We start from the raw sequence: 25,462 nt of genomic DNA, 5'->3' as shown, positions 1-25,462 counted from the left end.
GACTGCACTGAAGCTGGGCACATGAGGCCATGCAGTGGTGGGGGGGTGTCCACTACACGGGCATTCCAGGTACTCCGAGTTGACGCTCTCTAGGCCCATCCATGTTGCTGCACATGGCACTGTTCATTCTTGTTAACCGCTGAGTAACATTCCACTGTATGTGTGTGCCACATCTTCTTTATTCCTCTATCAGTTATCTCTTTCTACAAAGTTCTCTTGGAAATCAAAAATACATAGAAAATCAATAGAAGGGCTAAAAGATAAAGTTGGGCCAATCTCCAAGAAAGTGAGAAAAAAGTCAAAGAGAAAATAAAGAAGAAGGGATAAGAACATCAGATTTTTTTAGGAAGTCTAATACCAACTAATAATAGTTTCAGAGAGAGAAAATAGAATAGCACAGTAAATTACCAAAGAAATGAAAACAGGAGATAAAGAGAGAAAACCCTAAAACTTTTCAGAAATAAAAACATGTCATGTACAAAGGACTCAGTGGCAGAATAGCATCAGACATCTCAAAGAAAGCTGAAAGACAAATGAAGGACAGTATTCAAAATTTTTAGTGAAAACAATTCTCCAATTGAGACTGGCATATGCCTAAGCCAAATCATAAATCTGAAAGTTGAATAAAGACATTTTCAAACAAATAGACTAGCAACAAAATTTCCTCCCATGTATTCTCTTTCAGGAAACTGCTGGAGAAGGTACTGAGCCAGAAGGAACAAACCAAGAAAGAAGAAAACATGAGGTTCAGCGCAGGAGGGGCAGACAGGACAAGTCCTATGAGGACAGCTATGGAGAGACATAGTCCACAAGGAAGCAGGAAGATGGAAAGCTCAAGAAGGAAGGTCTTTAGGGGGGAAAGGACCAGAACTGATAGGTTTGAAAACAAAAAATACTGAAAGGCATGTGGTAGAAATAAAGTCTGTGATAAAAATCAACAATGAACAACAGAAAAGTAACAAAACACAAAATGAAACAAAAGCCATGAATAACTCTAGGAAAATGTCTACAAGAAAAAAGGCAAGAGTAATATTGTTCCACTTGGCTGAGTCATAAACCATGGTTAAGTCTTAGCAATATAAACAGTAACCATCAAAGAGAGTAAAACATCTAATTAAACTATGTTAACGTAATGGGGGAAGAAAAGGGGAGTGCTAAGCGATCAACTACCATCCTGGAGACTCACTAAATAATCTTAAATCCATAAATAGCACAAGCAGTTACTTAGAAACAGGGAGGTAAACACCAGGAAAAGAAGTTAAACTGCTGTGGATGGTAATCTGTGGGATAGGGAACTGAGAAGGGAAAAAAAATTGCACTAAAAGTTCCAGATTCTTATATTACAAACAAAAGTACATGCAAGGTATGAAGGTTAAAAACAGGAATCACCTGGCTTAAAAAACACTACCTGAACCTCTGACACTACTGTGAGCAGTCTCCAGTCACACCCCTTCATCCCTGCCCACAGAAACAACTATCCTGGGTCTCGTGTTTCTCATTTCTTGCTTGCCTTAGCACACCACATCTGTATGAATCTCCAAACAACATACAGTTTATGTGACCATGTTTTGAAACTCTACATGAAAAGAATCATATGGCATGTCTTCTTTCTTCTTCCTCTGAGAAATAATTAACTTCTGGCTGTCCTGGGTCTTGTTGCTGTGTGGGCTGCTGTCCAGCCGGGGTGCTGGGGCTTCTTGCTGCAGTGGCTTCTCGTGCTGCAGGGCACGGGCTCCAGGGCACGTCGGCTTCAGCGGCTGCAGCACACGGGCTCGGCAGTCTCGTTCTGGGCTCTGGAGCACAGGCTCAAACACCTGCGGCACACAGGTGTAGCTGCTCCGCAGCACTGCAGTCTTCCCAGATCAGGAATCAAACCTGGATCTCCTGCGATGGCCGGTGGATTCTTTACCACTGAGCCACCAAGGAAGCCCCTGCATGCTCTCTTCAGCCTATCTGTATGATTCACGCGTGCTGATGTCTGTGCCTAATGCTTTTCATTTCTGCTGCTCTGTAACACTCCACTGTATGACTTACCACTCTTTATCTACGTTCCTCACAACTGACATCTAGATTGTTTTCTATTTTTCTGTCAGTGAGCAAACATTTTAGGTTTTGTGAGCCTTATGGTCCATTGCCACTACTGTACTATAACACAAAAACAGCTGTAGACAATGTATTAACAAATGAGCATCGCTGTGTTCCAATAAAAACTTTATTGCAAAAACAGTCTGGAGGCCAGATTTAGTCTGGGGACCATAGTTTATTAACTTTGATTCAGGGTTCAATGGATTTGTTGACTAATAAGAGTAATCTACTGGCCAACCTAGAACAATGCCAAATTCTTCTTCAAAGAGGTACTAGTTGGCACTCCCAGAAGCTTCACATACTAATAAAACTAGCTATAACTTGTAAATTTATGATGACTTGAAAGATGTGAAATGGTTTTCTTTGGTTTTGGCTGGCATTTCCTCTATTTTTGAGGTAGAACATCTTTTTATATTTGTTAACCATTCATAATTTCTTCTACCGTGAAGTGTCAGTTCACAACTTGTCGCTTTTTTTAGATTAAACGTACAGCAAGCTGTTCTCTTAATTAGTGGCTATCTTTTCAACTTACAGCTATTTGATGAAGCTACTCCTATCACTGTGGTCCTATTTATCTATGTTTTCTTTAAACAAATAAATGTGTTGTGTCTTTAGGAGCACACACTCTGCAATGAGACACCTGCTAGCTGTGTGATCTTGGGCAAGCCTCCCCTCTGCCTCACTTTCCTCATCTGTGAAATAGGGATAATATTAGCACTTACTGCTTGTAGTTGTTGTGAGAATTAAAATTATATGTATATGAATATATATAAAATGTTGAGAAAATCACCTGACACACAGTAAATGCTATATAAATGACTGCTATTGTTATTTTGCTAAAGTAAAAAAGATTTTCTCTTGTATTTTCTTTTAAAATTTGGAGTTATTTCTTGAACACAAGGATGCAAGGAACCCTGAACTGATTTTTGGGTCTGGCATATATTTTAGGTAGGATCCAATTCCTTTTTTAAATACATATATATGAACAGTCAATTGTCCCAGAAACAAGTGAAGTGAAAGTGGCTCAGGTGTGTCCGACTCTTTGCAGGTCCATGGAATCTTCCAGGCCAGAATACTGGAACTGGACTGAGTAGCCATTCCCTTCTCCAAGGGATCTTCTGAACCCAGGGATCGAACCCAGGTCTCCCACACTGCAGGAGGATTCTTTACCAGCTGAGCCACCAGGGAAGCCCATCCCAGAAACAGTGTTACTGAACAACTCTCTCTTATCCTATTGATCTGAGTCCTCTATATATCAAATTTCTATAATTTGTGGGTTTGCTTTCTACTGGTTTTATCACTCTTAATCCTGACCACTACCACCCTATTTTAAATACTAACTCTAAAGCCTTCATATCTAGTAGGACAAATTCCACAGTGTATTCTTCTTTAAAGTTTCTTTGACTCCTGACTCTCTGCTTCAATGTAAAATTTTTAAATCTATTGTCAATTTTCACACACACACACACACATCATGTTCTTGGGATTTCACATGAAACTACATCAATTCTACAGATGAATCTGGGGAGGATTTACATTTTTTTTAAAAAAACATGGTATCTGTCACCTTTTTAATAATCCTGATACATCACTCCATAAGATCTTAATGTCTTAATAAGGTTATAAAATATTTTCTATTAGGATCCTTCAAAATTATAGGCATCTTGTATTATTTCTTGCTATAAAAATGGTATGGATTCTCTTTCCATCTATATTGCATGGGATTTGTCATGCTACTGTAGTTCACTGTGCATTCTGAATTGGAGGATTTCTGTGTTTCCCATAATACCTAGAAAAGTTATCAGTTATTATGTCATGAAATACAGCCTCTCCCATATTCTATTATAATCTCCTAGAATTCTGACTAAATAAGTGTTGGGACACTTTCACTTTATTCTCTAAGGCTTTAAACTTATTTTATATTTTCTATCTCCTACTCTCTTTTCAATGACTTCTAGTACTTCAGATATATTTTTCAGTTTATTAAGTCATGCTTTTGGATTCTGGGCAGGCTAGAGTAATACGGACCCTTAATAACTAAAAATTTAGGCAAAATACATGGAACAATGGTTTTCAAGACACTGGGCATCAAGCAATGATGTACAGTGGCTCCTAAGAGACATGAAATAAATGAGACAAGCCCGATCACTGTCCAGCTTGTCGCTGGAAGAATTTCTAGGTGTGACACAGGAAAAGGAATCCAGCTGGACTCCGTGGTCCCCCTGAATTCAGACTACGGGCCTGAGAGTCAAGAGAGGCCAGAGCAGTTAGAATTTGTAGGGCAGATACTAGAGGGGAAAGAGCACAGGGTTAGAGCTCCAGAGATCTACAAAGGGTGCCCCCGAGTCTCAGCTGAGCAGAAGCTCAGCCCACAAAAAGCTACCCAAGGCCAGGGAAAGAACCATCAAAGCATTAGAGGGAACTACTGAGGGCTCATGCCAAGTCAGGAAGAGTTTCTTTCCCATCAGTCATTTGAAAACCTCGTAACTCATGGGGCAACAGGCAGCGAGTGTACCCAAAAGGATGTGGTCTCAGTAGTAAAACAAAACTAGTCCAAAACTAAATGCTCCTCTAGTCCCACTTAAAAGCAAAACCAAAAAGGATCAAGCTACTCCCATCTGACCTACTTTCCATATCCTAGAACAAACTTCAAGAGTGTTTCTAGGAATATAAGCTCTCCAGCAACCAAAAAAATAAAATAGACAATGTCTGACATCCAATCTAAAATTATGGGGAATGCAAAGCAGGAAAATACAACCTAAGTGGAAGAGGAGAAAAAATCAACTGGCCCAAGGTCGACTGAAACAGATGACAGAACTAGTAGATGAATAAAAACAGTGAAGACATGGAGAAGGAAACTAGCCAAAAGAAAACACAGTGAGGGAAAAAAAAAAGACTATCAAAACACTTACCAATTTGTCAAAAACCCTATCTTTAGTGAGAGCAATAAGGAATGAAAAGGAATTTTACTTTTACTCTAAGGCTATATTACATGATTTTTTTGTTTAAAAAAACAAAAGAGCAAACAACTATCATAGCTAACACTTAATGAGAGCTTATGATATGGCAGTGAATATTCTAGGTTCTTGATGTGTATTAATTCATTTAATTTTCACAAAAACTCTAAGAAATAAGTTTGAGTACCATTTCTATCTTACAAAGAAATTTATAGATAAAAAGTTTAAGAAATTTGCCTACAGAAAACAGATGACAGAGATGTATTGATATGAACCCATGTAGTCAATCTTCAGAGTACACACTCCTAGTCAGTCACCAATACACAGCTTCTCTAAAATATTATTTTGTAATTTTAAAAACATCCAGTACATTAAAATATAATTGAAATAGTCATTCATACAACAAAATATACCCCAAATCCAGTTTGATAAATTACCTGGTGATTAACACATGTCAAATGCTCAATAGTTTTCTCTAATTCTGATTTTCCAAAAATACTCATTTCCTGGAGATGCTGTAAGAGAATTTTATAGATGATGTTCACTCATATCAGATAATAAAACAAAATTTTCAAAACTAAGCAATGCAATTCTACAGTACTATTTTGTCTTTTTATAACATAGAAAGGCTTTAGAAAGAAAATTGCTAGAAATTTTACAAAAATGATGCTTTTGGTTGAAAACAAAAACAAGAGTTCTTCATCTTTTACACTCTACCTCCATGTGTGACTGTGACAGAAGACACAGACTGATATGGGTTCATTGATATAAATTTACACAGATCAATCCATTAGCACAACCATAAAGGAAAAACCCAGCAGATTAAGCCCAGAAGTATGCCCTCATAAGAGGAGATGTAGGAGGAACAACAGACAGGCTCAGGAAGACACAGAAAACAGAACACAGGGTGATGCAAGAGTTCAAAGTTTCAAGAATGAGCTGGTCAATAATATAAACACAAGTGTTGTTATTTTTGGTTATATTATCTGACTCTTGTTGATGCTAAGTCCAGGACAAATGATATATTGGTGCTCTGTGAGAATTTTTCATGCCAATTCTTACTTCCATCCATGTTATTCATTAAAAATGGGCTTCCCTGGTGGCTCAAATGGTAAAGAATCTATCTGCCTACAATGCAAGAGAACCAGATCTCTGGATCGGGAAGATCCCTGGGAAGGAAATGACAATCCACTCCAGTATCTTTGCCAGGAGAATTACATGGACAGAGGAGCCTGGCGGGCTCCAGTCCATGGGATCACAAAGAGTTGGACACGACTGACACTTTCACTACTATTCATTAAAAATAAGTTAAGACGTCTGATGTTTCGATTATATATTTCATTGAAGAAGTCACTCTACTGTAGGCCTTTTATTTACTAAATCATTCAGCCAGTACCAAGTACATATCATATACCAAGCATCAAGTAAACCGTGAGGCAACAGTAAAACAGATAAAGTCTCTGATGTCACAGACAGTATAGTCTAGTAAAGATAAACCTTAAACAAGATATTAAAATAAAATTCATGAATATTTTGCTAGGAAAAGGAACTTGAACACACATACTGGAAGGCAATCAGGGATCCAGAGTCCACTTCCTGTGTAAGGAAATGACGTTCAACCTGGCTCTAAAGGATGAATAGAAATCAGTCAGGTGAGGAAACTGAAAGGGATAAAGGAGTTTTCAACAGCCTATGTTAAAGACAGGGACATGAGAAAGTCCATTAAGCATGGAGTTGAGAAAATGAGGGGTGGGGAGTGGGGAGGGCTGAACCTGACCATGATGTAGCAAGGGCCAATCACGGAAGTCCCTGAGAATAGTTAATGGATTTTAAAACAGGAAGTGAAGTAAGCAGATTTACATCTTTGAACAATGACTCTAACTTCAGTGTAAAATACAGATTTGAGAGGCCACTGATACACTCACTAGTGCAGTTGAGAGAATGGCCAGAATAGGATGGTAGCAGGGGAATAGAAACAAGCAAAGTGATGCAAGAGAAACCATTGTGAGCTCAGGAGCCAGAGTCTTTGTGATTTCATTAGCTGGGTAATCTTGGGCAAATCATTATTACTATTTTTTATTAAGGTATAGTTAATTCACAATATAAAATAGGTCTTAGGTATACAACATAATAGTTCACAGTTTTTAAAGATTTACTCCATTTATGATTATAAAACACCAGCTATATTTGCTGTGCTGTACAATATATTCTTGTAGCTTATTTTATACAAACTCATTAGTACCTTAAAAAAATTTTTTTTTTTAATGTTTTATTTGGCCACATCACAGCATTTAGAATCCTAGATCCCAGACCAGGGATCGAATCCACACCCCCTGTTTTGAAAGTACAGTCTTAGCCACTGGACAATCAGGGAAATCTAATTCCCTACCCCATCTTGCCCCTTCCCCCACCCCTCTCCCCACCAACCACCACTAGTTTGTTCCCTGTATCTGTGAGTCTGAGTCTTTCAGACTAGCTTGTTTCATTTTTTAGATTCCACATGGAAGTGATAACATACAGTGTTTGTTTGTTTCATTCACTAGCTTGTTTCATTTTTCAGATTGCACATGTAAGTGATAACACACAGTATTTGTTTTCCTCTGACTTATCTCACTAAGCATAAGGCCTTCCAAGTCCACCCGTGTTGTTGCAAACGGCAAAATTTAATTCTATTTTATGGTCAAGTGGTACTCCATTGAATATACATACTACAGCTTCCTTATTCATTCACTGATGGACACTTCAGTTGCTTTTACATCTTGGGAGCTATAAATAACGCTGCTATGAACACTGAACATATATCTTTCAAATTACTGTTTTTATTTTCTTCAGGCATATATCCAGGAGTAGAATTGCTAGATCATATATTATTATAGATCTACTTTTAGGTTTTCGAGGAATCTTCAAACTGTTTTCCACAGTAGCTACATGAATTTACAATACCAACAGTGCACAAGCATTCCCTTTTCTCTACATCCTTGTCAACATTTGCTATTTGTGGTCTTTTTGATAACAGCCACTCCAACAGGTATAAGGTAATACCTCATTGTGGTTTTGAGTTTCATTTCTCTGATGATTAGCGATGTTGAGCATCTTTTCATGTGTCTGTTGGTTCAGCAAATTATTTAAACTCACTGTAACCCAGATACTGCATCTGTAGGCACTGCCAACTGAAAAGGCAACTGTGAAGATTGATTGACAAAGCCCTTGTAAAACGCACTGAGAACAGAGTTTCCCACATGGAAAGGGCGTACACGTGTTAACTATTATTAGAGGGAGCATCAGTAGGACTTTGTGATTAAATGAGAGGTAGGAGTTTTCAGGGAGAGAGGACTCAGTGACGATGCCTGGGTTCAAAAACTGGCTGGGCAGAGAAATAACAGGAAACTAGCAGAGGAGACTTAATGACTGAGCAGATTAGTTGAGTTTTTATGTAAAAAACCTGTTGTAAACTCATAAATCCTGCCTCCTGTAATCCAGAAAGAGTCTGGTAATATGAATGTCACTTTTTCTGAGTTTTTGGTACTATTGTACTTTTTTATCCTACTTTTACATTCCTTAGTCATTTCAACAGATATGGAAAAGGATAAATCAGTAGCTTGTATTAAAAGTTGCCATATTACACAGAAGTTTTCCATTTGGTAACTGTGACACTTATTTTTATTAAAAAAGCACTTTGTGGAAGGCAATTTTCCAGAAGATCCAAATTAAAAGTACTCTGTTGGGGCAAAACTTTAACTGAAAATCTATGACATAAAGACCACCTTTATAATACTTAAAAGTTCTTATTCTTAACTTTAGGTACTAATTTCTAAACATTAATTCAATAATATTTATTGGAAGTAAACTATGGATTCCATAATAGTAACAATAATAGTTAACACTGAGTACTTGTAATGTACTGAGCACTGTTAAGTGCTTTATGTATGTTAACATTTTGGAGAGATTATGAAATAAAATACTGCCCAGAGATATGACACCAAAAGCACAAACAAAAGAAAAAAATTAACTGGACTTCATCAAAATTTTAAAATATCTGTGCTTCAAATAACAATACTAAAAAAATGAGGGAGGGAAAATATTTGCAAATGATATATCTGACAAGGGGCTTGTATTGAAAATATATAAAAGTATTCTTACAACTAAGTAAGATAATCCAATTTAAAAAAATGAGCAATGGATCTGAACAGACATTTCTCTAAAGAAGATATACAAGTGGCTAAATAAACATATGAAAATAAACACTTCAGTCATCGGGGAAATGCAAATCAAAATTAAAAAGGATACTGCTTCTACCAGCATGATGATAACAAAAAAGACAGAAAGCAACAAATATTGGTAAGGATGCAGAGAAATTAGAACTCTAACCCCTGCTAGTGGGACTAAAAATGGCACAGACACTTTAGAAAAACAGCTTGGCAGTTGCTCAAATGATTCAAGTTGACTCTAGGTATCATATGACTCTAGGTATACATCTAAGGCAAAAGAAAACATACCCACACAAAAAGTTGTATACAAATGTCCATAGCACCATTATTTGTAACAGCCAAAGAGCAGAAACCACCCCAATGATAAAGAAAATGTCGCCTATCCATACAATGGAATGTTACCCCATAATATAAAGTAATAAAGTACTGATACACTAACAGATGGATCTTGAAAACATTGTGCTAAGTTAGAGAAGCCAGACAAAAACAAAAAAAACACATACTGAATGGTTCAATTTATATGAAATGTCCAGAGTAGGTAAATCTAGAAATAGAATGTAGTGGTTGTCTAGGCCTGAGGAGGATGGGAGATGTTAAGTGATTGCTAACCAGTACAAGAGTTTCTTTTTGACATAATGAACATGCTCTAAAAGTGACTGTGGGGATGGCTGAACAAGTCTGTGGATATACTAAAAACTAATGAATTATACACTTTAAATGGGTAAATTATATGGTATGTGAATATCTCAATGAAGCTTTTTTTTAAGGAAAAAAAAAAATCTCCCTCCATATGAGGGACTGCCTATTGAGATCAGAATTGGTTCTTTTCTATAAAGAGATAATAAATGTTTTAGGCTTTGTGGACCATACAGTTTTTACTACAATTACTCAGCTCTGCCACTGCAGCACGTAAGTAAATGAGCATTCCCACTAGTATTATCAACAATGAAATCTGAATTTCACAATTTTCATATGTCATGAAATGTTCTTCTTTCGATTTTTTTCAATGATTTTAACATGTAAAACCATTGTTAGCACATTGGCCATATAAAAACAGTGTTTTGGATTTTGCTCATGGGCCATGGTTTGCCAACTCCTGATATAGATTCAAAATAGTCATATCACAGAAAAACATAAAAAAAGACCTCCCTTTTTCTCAATAAATTACCTTTTAAAAATAAGTCAATCTAATTACTTACTTTTAACTTGTCTTTTAAAGCTTCCTTTTCTGCCATAATCCTTCTTAAGTCAGATAACGCAAGTTCCTTCTCCTTTTCTATGAGACTGACAATATTATGGGAGACTGTAGTTTGGGTAGAGTCTTGTCTGAGTGCAGATAATTCTTCCTGAGCCTTAAAGTAGGAAAAGATATAAATTAAAAAACACTGGATATGCTCCCATTTAAAAAAAGGAGAACTAAACATATGCTACTTTTGCTCTCTTCCCAAATGCCATCAAAACGAGTAAAAGGATTCAAGTAATAATAGTAATAATTAAAACAAAAAGACAAGAAGATGGAGAGAAGTGCCAACCACAACATTTTGAAAGCCAAATAGCAGATGGACAACTACTAATTAAGTAAGCAGACCCAAGAAAGCTGAAATCTAAGCCAACTGCAGGAAAAGCCCAGAAAGAAGATCAATATGTACTGCAGAATCCCAAAAAAACTACAAAAGTAAGAAAAGCTCCTTCACCTTGGCCTTTTAACTCATATATCTTTCTCTTCCTCTCAAAATAACAATAGGATTTCATGGGAGATTGGTATGAGAAAATTTTGGTGATAAACACGATGCTTTGCTCAGACTCACTTTGCCTTCTGACAACTGAGGCTTGTAACTGGTCCAACCTAGTGAATTTCCCCTCCCTATCCCTCAAAGCTAAGTCCTTAATATTCAACGTATCCAATTAGTTAGTGCCACCCACTGGAAGATACACATAACCCAACATGATTGAATCCCAAGCAAACACTTCACTCAGAGTCAGGCTAAGACCCATTCAGTAGTTTGAGAAATAGGGAATTATCCCAAAGTGACCTGACCCATAGATAGGCTAGAAAAGAGGAAAAATAAATATGAAAAAACAATAGAAATCTCTGCTTTGGGCACAGGATGATAGTAGAAACTACTATGAAGGAATATCCCTAAAATCCATATACTACAGTAATATAAAGGATATATACTGGTTCCATTATAGTTAACTGGTATTACATAATCAATATCTTACCTCATTATATAAGACACTTAGTTTATCTCTTTCTGCTGTCAATAATTTAACATTGGACTGTATATCCACCATGTGCTTTTCAAATCTTTCTAGCATACGCTGAAGTTCATCTCTTTCTCTTGTGACGAGATGGATATCTGAGCCGCAATCACCCTGAAACATAATTCAAGACAGAAGTTATCATTTCAAGACAATATTATTTCAAGATAATTCAAGACAGAATTATCACCACATGGTTGCCACAAGGATGCTGATGATGAGACTGACTGAAAAATGCTAACAGACAAAAAGAACACAATTTCCTTTAATGTAATTAAGGAACACAATTATTCTATAAGGAGAGCAGGAGAGAGAATGCTGGCAATACTGGGGCAAATTTCCAGGCCTTCGAGTTCCCAGCAAGAGACCCAGCTGCCACTGATCCTACTTGATTAGACCCCATCAGATGCTTCAAGTGTCACTCTCCCCCAGTTGTGTATACTGCTGTTGTAACTAAAGTATAATCCCCAGACCGGAAGCATGCAGTATCTGGGAACATGCAACGCATGCAAATTTTGAGGTATATCCTAGACCTACTCAATCAGAAACTATGGGGGCAGGGCCCAGTAACTGGTTTATCAAGCCCTCCAAGTGATTCTGATTCATTTGGAGCTGGGAATCACTAGCTCATAGCCCTCTCCACGGGAGGAATCAAGCAGGTATGTGAATACCTGCTAACCTGCTCACCCAGCACAAGTAACTTAACAGCCTAGCACATTCCTCAGTGTTTTCTGAGACTAAATCCAAGATCAATTTCCCAGGCATACCAGCCCCCAACTGTCCCAGCACTAAACCTATGTGAGCTCTATTTTTTCTGCAATCAGATAAATATAAATATTTCTACCAGATAGTGTACATTAGGATATTCACTGAATAAGCAAGTACTTCCAACATTCCTAAAACAAAATTATACCTATTATTTCAGTACAACTTAAAAAAAACCCATTAACTTCATAGTTATTGTAGAAAATAAATATGGTAAATGTACACTTGGGGTCTATGGCATATTACTGTTCAAGTACTATATGCAGAAGCTCCAGATAGTGACAATCTGGTATTTTGCTACACTGGAAAGCATCCTGATCTATGTTATTCAGTATCTATTATGCACATACCATGTCCAAAGTACACTTGGTAAATGGTAAATATCCATGAAGTATCCTTCACCTGCCACTTGAAAATAAGTTATCCTCTTGGTTAAGCAAGAAAAGTCAAGGGAAAATGAATGAGATTAGCTATCTGGACACCTTGAAGGACAAAATGTATCTGTATTACAGGATAAAAGCAATTAGGGTAAGGACTTAATTAACATTTAAATAACAATAAAAGAAAACCTATGACATAACCATATTTAAATAAAAATATTTTTACAGAAATGAGGTGGTATACCTAGATTTTAGAAAAGGAGAGCTCAATGAATGAGGATTTGACAGTCTGTTTTTCATTATTATCCAGGTCTCAGCTTAAACGCCACTCTCTGTAAGGAGTCCTTCCAGATTCTCCAATCTAATTTAGATCTCCCTCTATATACTCTCATAGCATTCTGAATACTTCCCGTATTCTTTCCTCATTAATACTTACTATAAATGAGATTATAAAGTTATTTACACAACTGGGTGTTTAATATGTCTTTATCACTAAAACCAGAGATCAAATTGCCAACATCCACTGGGTCGTAGGAAGAGCAAGAGAATTAAAAAAAAAAAAAAAGAATCTGCTTCACTGACTGTGTTAAAGCCTTTGATTGTATGGATCATATGGATCACAACAAACTGTGGAAAATTCTTAAAGAGATGGGAGTACCACAGCACCTTACCTGTCTACTGAGAAACCTGTATGCAGGTCAGGAAGCAATAGTTAGAACTGGATATGGAACAACGGATTGGTTCAAAATTGGGAAAGGAGTACATCAAGTTTGTATATTGTCACCCTGCTTATTTAACTTATATGCAGAGTACATCATGCAAAATACCTGGATGGATGACTCACAAGCTGGAATCAAGACTGCCAGGAGAAATATCAACAACCTCAGACATGCAGATGTTACCATCCTAATGGCAGAGAGTGAAGAGGAACTAAAGAGCCTCTTTATGACGGTGAAAGAGGAAAGTGAAAAAGCTGGCTTAAAACTCAACATTCAATAAACTAAGATCATGGCATCTGGTCCCATCACTTTATAGCAAATAGATGCAGAGAAAGTGGAAAGAGGGACAGATTTTATTTTCTTGGGCTCCAAAATCACTGTGGATGGTGATTGCAGCCATGAAATTAAAAGATGTTTGCTCCCTGGAAGAAAAGCTATGACAAACCTAGACAGAGTACTACAAAGAGAGATATCACTTCTCTGACAAAGCTACAGTTTTCCAGTAGTCATGTACAGATGTGAGAGTTGGACCAAAAAGAGGGCTGAGAGCCCAGGAATTGCTGCTTTCAAATTGTGATGCTGGAGAAGACTCTTGAGAATCCCCTGGACAGCAAAGAGATCCAACCACTCAATTCTAAAGGAAATCAACCCTGAATAATCACTGGAAGGACTGATGCTGAAGCTGAAGCTCCAATACTTTGGCCACCTGGTGTGAAAAGCAAACTCATTGGAAAAGACCCTGATGCCGGGAAAGACAGAAGGCAGGAGGAGAAGGGGACGACAGAAGACGAGATGGCTGGATGGCATCACTGACTCAACAGACATGAGTTTGAGAAAGCTCAAGAAGATGGGGAAGGACAGGGAAGCCTGGTGTGCTGCAGTCCATGGGGCCGCAGAGAGTCAGACGTGACTTACAGACTGTACCACCACCAACACTAAAGCGCAAGTGCCCTCAGAGTCACAGGAGGTCCTTCTCACCACACCTGCAGTACTTAGCATGTAATTTAGTAAAATGAATGAATTCCCCACTTAGCTAAATGTGTCTGGTATGTATGTATGAGTGTTAATAATTCCCTTTTATCACTCTGTTTTTCCTAAACACACATGCACACATATACAAACTCATGTACACATACACACAATGCTAGACTGAAGATAGGAAACAGGTCTTCTTTATCTTGTAACCTGGATGCCACACTCATAGCATGCTCTCAGTACACATCTACTGAATTAAACCTAACTTTCTATCTACACATGATGTGCTTGGGAGAAGGAAACGGCAATCCACTCCAGTATTCCTGCCTGGAGAATCCCAGGGACGGAGAAGCCTGGTGGGCTGCTGTCTATGGGGTCGCACAGAGTTGGACACAACTGAAGCGACTTAGCAGTAGCAGCAGATGTGCTTTAAACCAGCAAATAATAAAGAAATAAAACATTTACTAGGAATTAGATGTTATGTTAGACCCTTATACAACTATGTCATGTAATCTTCATAAGAGGTTGTAGATACATTCCTCACTTTGCAAATGAGGAAGCCAGGGCTCCATGAGTTAGGTAACTTGTCTAAGGTCATAAAGCCAGTGTCTGGAGTTGAAGCTTCTAATAAGGTTTCCAACTCCAAAGCATTTCCCATTACACTATACCCAAAACTCACATTTGGAAATCTGGTGAGTACAAGGTCAAAGAGACCAGTGCTGTCCCTACATAGACAACAGAGAATGATAACCCTATATGCAAAACAGAAAAAGAGACACAGACATACAGAACAGACTTTTAGACTCTGTGGGAGAAAGCGAGGGTGGGATGTCCTGAGAGAAGAGCATTGAAACAAGTATACTATCAAGAGTGAAACAGATCACCAGCCAAGGTTGGATGCATGAGACAAGTGCTCAGGGCTGGTGCACTGGGAAGACCCAGAGGGATGGGATGGAGAGGGAGGCGGGAGAGGGGATCGGGATGGGGAACACATGTAAATCTATGGCTGATTCATGTCACTGTATGGCAAAAACCACTACAATAATGTAAAGTAATTAGCCTCCAACTAATAAAAATAAATGAAAAAAAAAAATTACCGCTACAAAAAAAAGTCAGTATTTTTTCTGAGTTGCAGCAATCCCAGGAAATTCTGCCCAACAATTTGCTATAAAAACCAGGGGTTGAAAACACAGCCTGTACCAAATTGAGCTTGAGAGAGGTCTATGCTGTCTGCCAACAACTGTTTCTAAACAAGTTTAAAACACCCAGTTTTAGACTGGAATTTACTCCTTAGTTCACAGCACTCACAACTGTCTTACACTCCACCCATTACACTCATGTACATCACCCATTATTCCCTACCACACCTGAAATTTACTACTGGGACTCTAAAATGCTACCAAGGTCCCAACTTTCTAAACTTTACAAAATGAATCATGTCAGGTATCATTAGAACATTTCAAGAAACTAAATAAGATGAAGGGGGGAAGGCCCCTCCTAATTTTACCAGTACCTTACCCGTATCTCAACTTGCCTTTCAACCATGAATTCACACCAAGCAAACAAATCCAATATTTAAAAGTATTGAGACACTTACCCTCAGTTCTACTTAATAAGTTGATTAAACTAATCAACATTTTTGAAGAAGACTGTCCCACACAATGAAGGTGATCAATTCAGTGATTTCTTTTTCTTGATTCCTAAGTATATATGGAGCTTAAAAAACAACTCAGTACACATAAATTAACTTACACTGTATGTTCCCACCAATTCATTGTGCTCTTAACAGGTAACAAAGCACAGTGTTTAAACTAACACTCTAAATCAAATTCAGTCACGAGCCAATGAGGTTAAAAAACAGTCTAATCAGAAAATGTCTCAAAACCATTTGGCAGTAGGCAGAAGATCTTCAAGAAAAAGATGACAGAGTTGGTAAATGCAGCCAAGTCTAAAATCAAATGTACTGAGTTTTAATGACTGTACTTCCAACTTCTCTAATTTAATCCAGTATGTAGATAATGTGAGGGTCATAGAAGCCTCCAGGAATCCTCTGACTCCAACGTTTAAAAGAAAGAAGAATCTGGACACGGTAAAAGCAGTGCTAAGGGGAAGGTTCATAGCAATACAGGTTTACCTCAAGAAACAAGAAAAAAGTCAAATAAATAGCCTCACTCTACACCTAAAGAAACTAGAGAAGGAAGAAATGAAGAACGCCAGGGTTAGTAGAAGGAAAGAAATCTTAAAAATTAGGGCAGAAATAAATGCAAAAGAAACTAAAGAGACCATAGCAAAAATCAACAGAGCTAAAAGCTGGGTTTTTGAAAAGGTAAACAAAATTGACAAACCGTTAGCCAGACTCATCAAGAAACAAAGGAAGAAGAACCAAATCAACAAAATTAGAAATGAAAATGGAGAGATCACAACAGACAACACTGAAATACAAAGGATCATAAGAGACTACCGCCAGCAGCCATATGCCAATAAAATGGACAACTTGGAAGAAATGGACAAATTCTTAGAGAAGTATAACTTTCGAAAACTGAACCAGGAAGAAATAGAAGGTCTTAACAGACCCATCACAAGCACAGAAATCGAAACTGTAATCAGAAATCTTCCAGCAAACAAAAGCCCAGGACCAGACAGCTTCACAGCTGAATTCTACCAAAAATTTAGAGAAGAGCTAACACCTATCTTATTCAAACTCTTCCAGAAAACTGCAGAAGAAGGTAAACTTCCAAACTCATTCTATAAGGCCACCATCACCCTAATTCCAAAACCAGACAAAGATGTCACAAAAAAAGAAAACTACAGGCCAATATCACTGATGAACATAGATGCAAAAATCCTTAACAAAACTCTAGCAAACAGAATTCAACAGCATATTAAAAAGATCATACATCATGACCAAGTGGGCTTTATCCCAGGAATGCAAGGATTCTTTAATATCCACAAATCAATCAATGCAATACACCACATTAACAAATTGAAAGATAAAAACCACATGATTATCTCAATAGATGCAGAAAAAGCCTTTGACAAAATTCAACATCCACTTATGATAAAAACTCTCCAGGAAGCAGGAATAGAAGGAACATACCTCAACATAATAATAAAAGCTATATATGACAAACCCACAGCAAACTTATCCTCAATGATGAAAATTGAAAGCATTTCCCTTAAAGTCAGGAACAAGACAAGGGTGCCCACCCTCACCATAACTATTCAATATAGTTTTGGAAGTGTTGGCCACAGCAATCAGAGCAGAAAAAGAAATAAAAGGAATCCAGATAGGAAAAGAAGAAGTAAAACTCTCACTGTTTGCAGATGACATGATCCTCTACATAGAAAACCCTAAAGACTCTACCAGAAAATTATTAGAGCTAATCAATAAATACAGTAATGTTGCAGGATATAAAATTAACACACAGAAATTCTTGCATTCCTATACACTACCAATGAGAAAACAGAAAGAGAAATTAAGGAAACAATACCACTCACCATTGCAACAAAAGGAATAAAATACATAGGAGTATATCTGCCTAAAGAAACAAAAGACCTATATATAGAAAACTATAAATCACTGATGAAAGAAATCTAAGAGGCACAAACAGATGGAGAAATATACCCTGTTCATGGATTGGAAGAATCAGTATTGTGAAAATGAGTATACTACCCAAAGCAATCTATAGATTCAATGCAATCCCTATCAAGCTACCAATGGTATTTTTCACAGAACTAGAACAAATAATTTCACAATTTGTATGGAAATTCAAAAAACCTCAAATAGCCAAAGCAATCTTGAGAAAGAAGATAGAACTGGAGGAATCAACCTGCCTGACTTCAGATTCTACAACAAAGCCACAGTCATCAAGACAGTATGGTACTGGCACAAAGACAGAAATACAGATCAGTGGAACAAAATAGAAAGCCCAGAGATAAATCCATGTACCTATGGACACCTTATCTTCGACAAAGGAGGCAAAGATATACAATGGAAAAAAGACAACCTCTTTAACAAGTGGTGCTGGGAAAACTGGTCAACCACTTGTAAAAGAATGAAACTAGAACACTTTCTAACACCATACACAAAAATAAACTCAAAATGGATTAAAGATCTAAATGTAAGACCAGAAACTATAAAACTCCTAGAGGAGAACATAGGCAAAACACTCTCTGATATAAATCAAAGCAAGATCCTTTATGACCCACCTCCCAGAATATTCGAAATAAAAGCAAAAATAAATAAATGGGACCTAATTAAACTTAAAAGCTTTTGCACAACAAAGGAAACTATAAGCAAAGTGAAAAGACACACTTCAGGATGGGAGAAAATAATAGAAAATGAAGAAAAAGACAAAGGATTAATCTCAAAAAATACAAGCAACTCCTGCAGCTCAATTCCAGAAAACTAAATGACCCAATCAAAAAATGGGCCAAAGATCTAAACAGACATTTCTCCAAAGAAGACATACAGATGGCTAACAAACACATGAAAAGATGCTCAACATCACTCATTATCAGAGAAATGCAAATCAAAACCACAATGAGGTACACACCAGTCAGAATGGCTGCTATCCAAAAGTCTACAAGCAATAAATGCTGGAGAGGGTGTGCAGAAAAGGGAACCCTCTTACACTGTTGGTGAAAATGCAAACTAGTGCAGCCACTATGGAGAACAGTGTGGAGATTCCTTAAAAAACTGGAAATTGAACTGCCATATGACCCAGCAATCCCACTCCTGGGCATAAACAGCAAGGAAACCAGATCTGAAAGAGACACGTGTACCCCAATGTTCATCGCAGAACTGTTTATAATAGCCAGGACATGGAAGCAACCTAGATGTCCATCAGCAGATGAATGGATAAGAAAGCTATGGTACATATATACAATGGAATATTACTCAGCCATTAAAAAGAATACATTTGAATCAGTTCTAATGAGATGGATGAAACTGGAGCCCATTATACAGAGTGAAGTAAGCCAGAAAGATAAAGACCAATACAGTATACTAACGCATATATATGGAATTTACAAAGATGGTAACGATAACCCTATATGCAGGACAGAAAAAGAGACACAGATGTATAGAAGAGACTTTTGGACTCTAAGGGAAAAGGCGAGGGTGGGATGATCTGAGAGAATAGCATTGAAACATGTATACTATCAAGTGTGAAACAGATTGCCAGCCAAGGCTGGATGCATGAGACAAGTGCTCAGGGCTGGTATACTGGGATGACCCAGAGGGATGGGATGGGGAGGGAGGTGGGTGTGGGGATCAGGATGGGGAACACATGTAAATCCATGGCTGATTCATGTCAATGTATGGCAAAAACCACTACAAAAAGAAATTAGCCTCCAACTAATAAAAATAAATGAAAAAAGAAAGAAAGAAAACTCTAAAGAACCCAAATGATAGTCATAAAATTTTGAAAATAACTAAGACCTAAAATGAGGACATGTTTTTATTCTCATGTTTTTATTCATCATCGTTAACCTTATACATCTTTAGACCATCAAGTTGCAAACGTGACTGTAGTGGACAAAGGGGATGATCTGTCCAGTGCTCACTGCCATTTTTTACCCCTTCCTATTGCACAGTTATCATAGAAGATGCCTGGTCTGTACAATGCGGCCTGCCCTTCTGACTGGTCCAAGCATGGGAATGGCCTGAAGCCATGTAGCCTGCCATGGAGACAAAGCCATTCTACTTAAAGAGAGAAAATGCAGATGATACCAAAAGTAAAGATTAGAAAGAGAGGAATTGTCCAGCAGCATGAGTTCCTGGATCCAGTTTCTGGAAGCTCAGATGCCCCTGCACTCTTCCCAGATATATAATGAGCTATTCAATCTCCCTTAATTTCCAGGAATCAGTACCTTACACTTTGTTCTTAAGTAGTTTTCCTAATTAATGCAGTGTTCCTAAAGTCACAGACTACAAAAAGGTCACAGAAGACTACAAAAATGAAAATTAAGAAAGACTTCTTAAAAATAAGTATGAATAACATTACATTATTACAATAATAAACCAAAAGTTTGCTCATAAAGCTCTTTTATGCCTTATCAAACACTCTCACAAAGAGATATTACCTTTTCTAGTGTTTTAAATACTGGAATTTTTTCACATGTAGAATGACTTCTAGAGCAAGATCTTCGCTGTATTATATGTTGGAGTTTTTCTAGTTCTTTCTTATAAAAATCTCGTTCATCTTCTATACCTTTCAGAAACGTATCTAAACGAGAAGGTGACTTGTCTCGTCTTTTTATTCCGTGTTCTAGTCTCATCCTCTCAATTTCCACAGTAAGTTCTCTTTCTGCAAATTAAAGTAATAAAATCTTAAAACAATATTGCATATAAAATGTATAATCAGCCAAATAAACTATAACAATAATTTTTACAATGAAAGCTACTAAAAATCATAGCTGTTTTGCATATCACCTACAACTGCCAAATATCAAAGAGGTACACGCTGAAAGGAAAAGATTAAAAAAAAATTATATTAAAAGTTTAAATAAAATCCAATAAGTCCTGCTTTTGTCATATACAAGTCTGGGTATTATTCAGTACTACACAGTGAACAATAAACTATCACATGGTACTTACTCTCTGATGACCTGAAAATGCACTAAAAGAAAATTTACCTGTTAAAACTGGTTATAATATGCGTGACTTTAATATGAAGCTTAAATTTAACATAATATACACAGAACAACTAGCCTTTCCTCACACAAGCATAATTATTAACTTTTACCATAGAAATGACATTTTCAGGAGTCAGAAGTAGCCTGTGCATGCATGTATGCTAAGTTGCTTCAGTCGTGTCTGACTCTAGGCGACCCCATGGACTGTATGTAGCCCACCAGGCTCCTCTGTCCACGGGATTCTCCAGGCAAGAATTCTGCAGTGGGGAGCCATGCCCTGCTCCAGGGGATCTTACCAACCCAGGGATGGAACCCCCATCATTCATGTCTCCTGCACTGGCAGGCAGGTACTTCACCTCTAGGACCACCTGGGAAGCCAAAATTGCCTAATATTGGCAATTTTGTATAGTTCAATCTAATTTAACTGGTGCTTTTTTACAATTCAAAAGCATGAAGTGATTTTCAAGACATATTCCAATTCACTTACCATCTTCTTTCATTCATTTGACAGATAATTATTGAGCATTTACTGTACGTCCAGCATGAGCTAAGAATACAAGTATGAAAAACATGTCCAAGGTCAAATAATTATTCTAATTGTAGCAGGACAAGAGTCACAAAAGAACAGTATGCAATACAATCCAGAGGATGAATAGCAGAATTCATTCTAAGGAGTGACCAGAGAGGTTAAGAAAGCAAGAGAGCTGAAGGAACGGGCAAATGTCTTAAACGGTAAGTCAAATAAACTGACGAATGAAAAGTGTCCACTGTATTTAGCATAATGGAGGTGACTGGTGACCTTAACGAGAGCAGTTGTCCTGGTGAAGTAGAGGACAGAAGCAAACTGGAGTGGACTGAGGTGCTAAATGAAGAAGGAAATGGCAACCCACCCCAGTATTCTTGCCTGGAGAGTTCCGTGGACAGAGGAGCCTGGTGGGCCGTCTATGGGGTCACACAGAGTTAGACACGACTGAAGCAACTTAGCAGCAGCAGCAGCAGAGGTGCTAAAAGATAGAAAGTGATCAAGCAGAAAAGCAGGGATGAATGACTTTTCAAGATGTAAAAGCTATAATGAGGAGGAAAGAGTAGCTGGATAGGGATGGGTCACACAGCCTTTGCTTTAGAATGGGAAAAGGGAAAAGCATGTTTGAATACCAATGGGGAAAAAACAGTACAAAGGCTAACATCAAAAAGAGATAATACGTAGCATTTTAAAGTGAGAGAGAATGGGACCTAGAGAACAGATGGAGGCAGTGGCCCATCATAAAAGCCAAATGGCTCCACTCTAACAGGGAAGATAAGGATGGACAGGTTCAAGATCTGGGGACAGGAAACATGGAATGCCTCCCTGATGGCTTCTGTTCTTTTAGGAAAACTGGAGGTAAGATCATCTACTCAGAATGGGTTTACTGAGAATGAAAAACACTTGAATATGTTCCCGCAGAATGGGAGATCAAGCAGTAAGGAACATAGAGTAAGATCTCCATACCTCACTGAAGGGGGCGCTGTGGTTTGGGGCCATGTAACTTCCAGTGCTATTGCTACTGTCTGGGGCACACGCTTGCTCCTAGGAAGAAAAGTTATGACCAACCTAGACAGCATATTAAAAAGCAGAGACATAACTTTGCCAACAAAGGTCCATTTAGTCAAAGCTATGGCTTTTCCAGTAGTTATGTATGGGTGTGAGAGTTGGACTGTGAAGAAAGCTTGAGTGCAGAATTGATGCTTTTGAACTGTGGTGATGGAGAAGACTCTTGAGAGTCTCTTGGACTGCAAGGAGATCCAACCAGTCCATCCTAGAGGAAATCAGTCCTGAATATTCATTGGAAGGACTGATGTTGAAGCTGAAATTCCTACTTTGGCCACCTGATGCAAAGAGCTGACTAACTGGAAAAGCCCCTGATGCTGGGAAAGATTGAAGGCGGGAGAAGAAGGGGACGGCAGAGGATGAGATGGCTGGATGGCATCACTGACTCAATGGACATGAGTTTGAGTAATCTCTGGGAGCTGGAGTGGACAGGGAGGCCTGATGTGCTGCAGTCCATGGGGTCGCAAAGAGTAGGAGACAACTGAGCGACTGAACTGAACTCAAATGGGGCACAGGCAAGCAGGGCTTAGCTGCTCACATGTAAATATTTTAGCGGATCTACGGCTGGATTTTGGGTAGAAGGATGCATTCAAAACACAGAGAAACAAGGGAGTTTCAGGTATCTGAAAGATTATGCTGAAACGGCAAGATAGAGATAGCATGAAAGGAAGTAAAATTGCAAACTTTCATATGTAGGCCTAAGCACTTTAATAATATATGAACTCATTTAATCCTCATAACAACCTTTTGGGTTAGGTGCCATCTTAATCACAGAGATAGGGAAACTGAAGCAATATTAAGTAACATGCTCAAGTCAAACAGCTGGTTAAGCAGACAAGGGGTCAGAGAGATTATCCCCATGGACGCTGAAGAGCCTAGGATACAGAATCTTCTTAAAATAGCACACTGGCTTTCCTTCACTTCCTCAGACACATGGAGTTTGATGGCACCAGGATTCTGCACTTGCCATCCCCTCTGCCTGGAAGATTGCCCCAGATTGTCATATGGCTTGGTGTCCATCACTAAGCCCTTTGATCAGATGATCTCTAGCATATCCTCCCATTTTATTTAATACCCTTACCATCTGAAATTAATTCCTTCACTTATGTGCTACCAGTTTGTCTCCGTAACTAGATTAAAGCCTCCACAAGAGCAGTGGGGCTGTGTATCTTGTTTACCTTTATATATCCCAGCACTACAGGCTCATAAACATTTGTCAAATGAATGAATGAATGAATTCTTACATGTTCCTTAAACCAATTCATTTAGGATAAGGTACCTGGCAGAAAGTTAGCCTATTTCAAGTATGTAAGTGTGTGCATGTGTGTGTGTGTATGTGTGTGTGTGTACCTGAAGGTGATAAAACTGCATTTACTTAAAAAGATTCTGTACTTCAATTTCCCACTATTTCATAATGGTCTTCCTCATAGTCTTAATTCTATTATCCTGTGTCTCAAAGAAAGATAAATTTTCATTGGGAAATATTCAACCAGGGTTCCCTGTACCAACTAGTTAGAATATAAAAGGTTCCTGTAAGGTCCTTGAGGGAGAGAGATTTTCTTCTGTATCTCAGTGCCTAGTCTAGTTTCTGATACACCGCAAACATTCAACAAATATTTATTGAATGAATGAATGAAAAAGAAACATCATCTACTACTAAAAACAAAACATTAAGAGGAAATCACACTTTTTAAGTTATTAACATTTTATATTTTACCTGTAACTGCAAAACTTTCAATTTTTTTGTTAAGTCTTTGCTTTTCTTGTTCAAGCTGATGAACAACAGTTTCCAGGTCTGATTTTATAAGGAGTTCATCATTCAGCCTCTCCTTTTCTTTATGACATAAGCTTAATTCCTGAAAATTTTAACACTAAAATTAAGATTTCTAGAAACTTTACAAACATGAAAGCACACTTATTTAAGAGTAATTCACATACACACACTTTTAGTCAGTCAAATATATACCATTTCAATTAAAGTTAATTCTCAATTGAGGCTAAAAGCATCATAAAACCCAAACTCAACAGTGCTCCCTTCTAAAGTAGTAGAATTATTGGATTTTATTTTCTTTTAATTTGTTTAGCATATTGTCTTTCAAAAAAGTGAATATGACTTGCTCAATAAAAAATTTTAAAGCGTTTTTATGTTTAAAGAAAATCGAAAGTAAAGACAGTGCTCTGAGACCACAGGTATATGTAAGCACAGACGGTGCTCTGAGACCACCACCGGTATATGTAAGCGAAGACGGTGCTCTGAGACCACCACGGGTATACGTAAGCGAAGACGGTGCTCTGAGACCACCACAGGTATACGTAAGCGAAGACGGTGCTCTGAGACCACCACGGGTATACATAAGTACGGGGTTATTCTCAGTTTCACCTACACAATGGGGGTAAGACCAGCACCTGGACACCGAGGAGTCATCTATGAATGATTCATCTACAGATCCATCTATGGATGATTCTATGAGTGTGAAACACTCTGTACAGTGTCTAACACATGGCAAGTACTTAATAAATGTTAGCTAATAATACTGTTAGCATTTATCTTAAAAATACATAAAATGTAATACCAATGGAAAAAATAAGAAAGGTCAGAAAGTAACTACATCTTGCTGTCAGGCAACAATATTGAAACTTGGTCACAGTTCTGAGACAATATTATAAATCACCTACAACTGCAAACAGTGTGCATAACAAACAGCAAAATTCCCTGTCCTCACGGAGCTTACACTATAGTGAAAACATCATCAAAACATCTACTTTACATTTCCTGACTTCATGGGACAATTTTACATATCTATGAAACTCAAAAGTGGACAACATCTAGCAGGTTTAGCTAATTATTCAGTGTTCAGCTGAACTGACTACCTGATAAACTAGT

At 37.8% G+C, this 25,462-nt stretch overlaps 1 protein-coding gene across 1 annotated transcript in view; it reads right to left on the bottom strand.

Moving 5' to 3' along the window:
• The window catches only part of CEP135 (centrosomal protein 135), a 76,703-nt gene that overhangs the window by 28,272 nt on the left and 22,969 nt on the right, over positions 1 to 25,462 (bottom strand). The window contains exons 10-14 of the mRNA XM_020892158.2: positions 24,296 to 24,434; positions 20,439 to 20,662; positions 11,474 to 11,626; positions 10,450 to 10,602; positions 5,480 to 5,557 (exon numbers count right to left, since the gene is read on the bottom strand). Of these exons, the coding sequence (XP_020747817.2) occupies positions 5,480 to 5,557; positions 10,450 to 10,602; positions 11,474 to 11,626; positions 20,439 to 20,662; positions 24,296 to 24,434 (747 nt within the window). The remainder of the gene's footprint in view (positions 1 to 5,479; positions 5,558 to 10,449; positions 10,603 to 11,473; positions 11,627 to 20,438; positions 20,663 to 24,295; positions 24,435 to 25,462) is intronic.

This window comes from Odocoileus virginianus, chromosome 29 (genome assembly GCF_023699985.2).
Source record: "Odocoileus virginianus isolate 20LAN1187 ecotype Illinois chromosome 29, Ovbor_1.2, whole genome shotgun sequence".
NCBI classification, from domain to species: domain Eukaryota; kingdom Metazoa; phylum Chordata; class Mammalia; order Artiodactyla; family Cervidae; genus Odocoileus; species Odocoileus virginianus.
The sequence above is the reverse complement of the archived record's forward strand: the minus strand, read 5'-3'. Positions and strand labels throughout refer to the sequence as shown.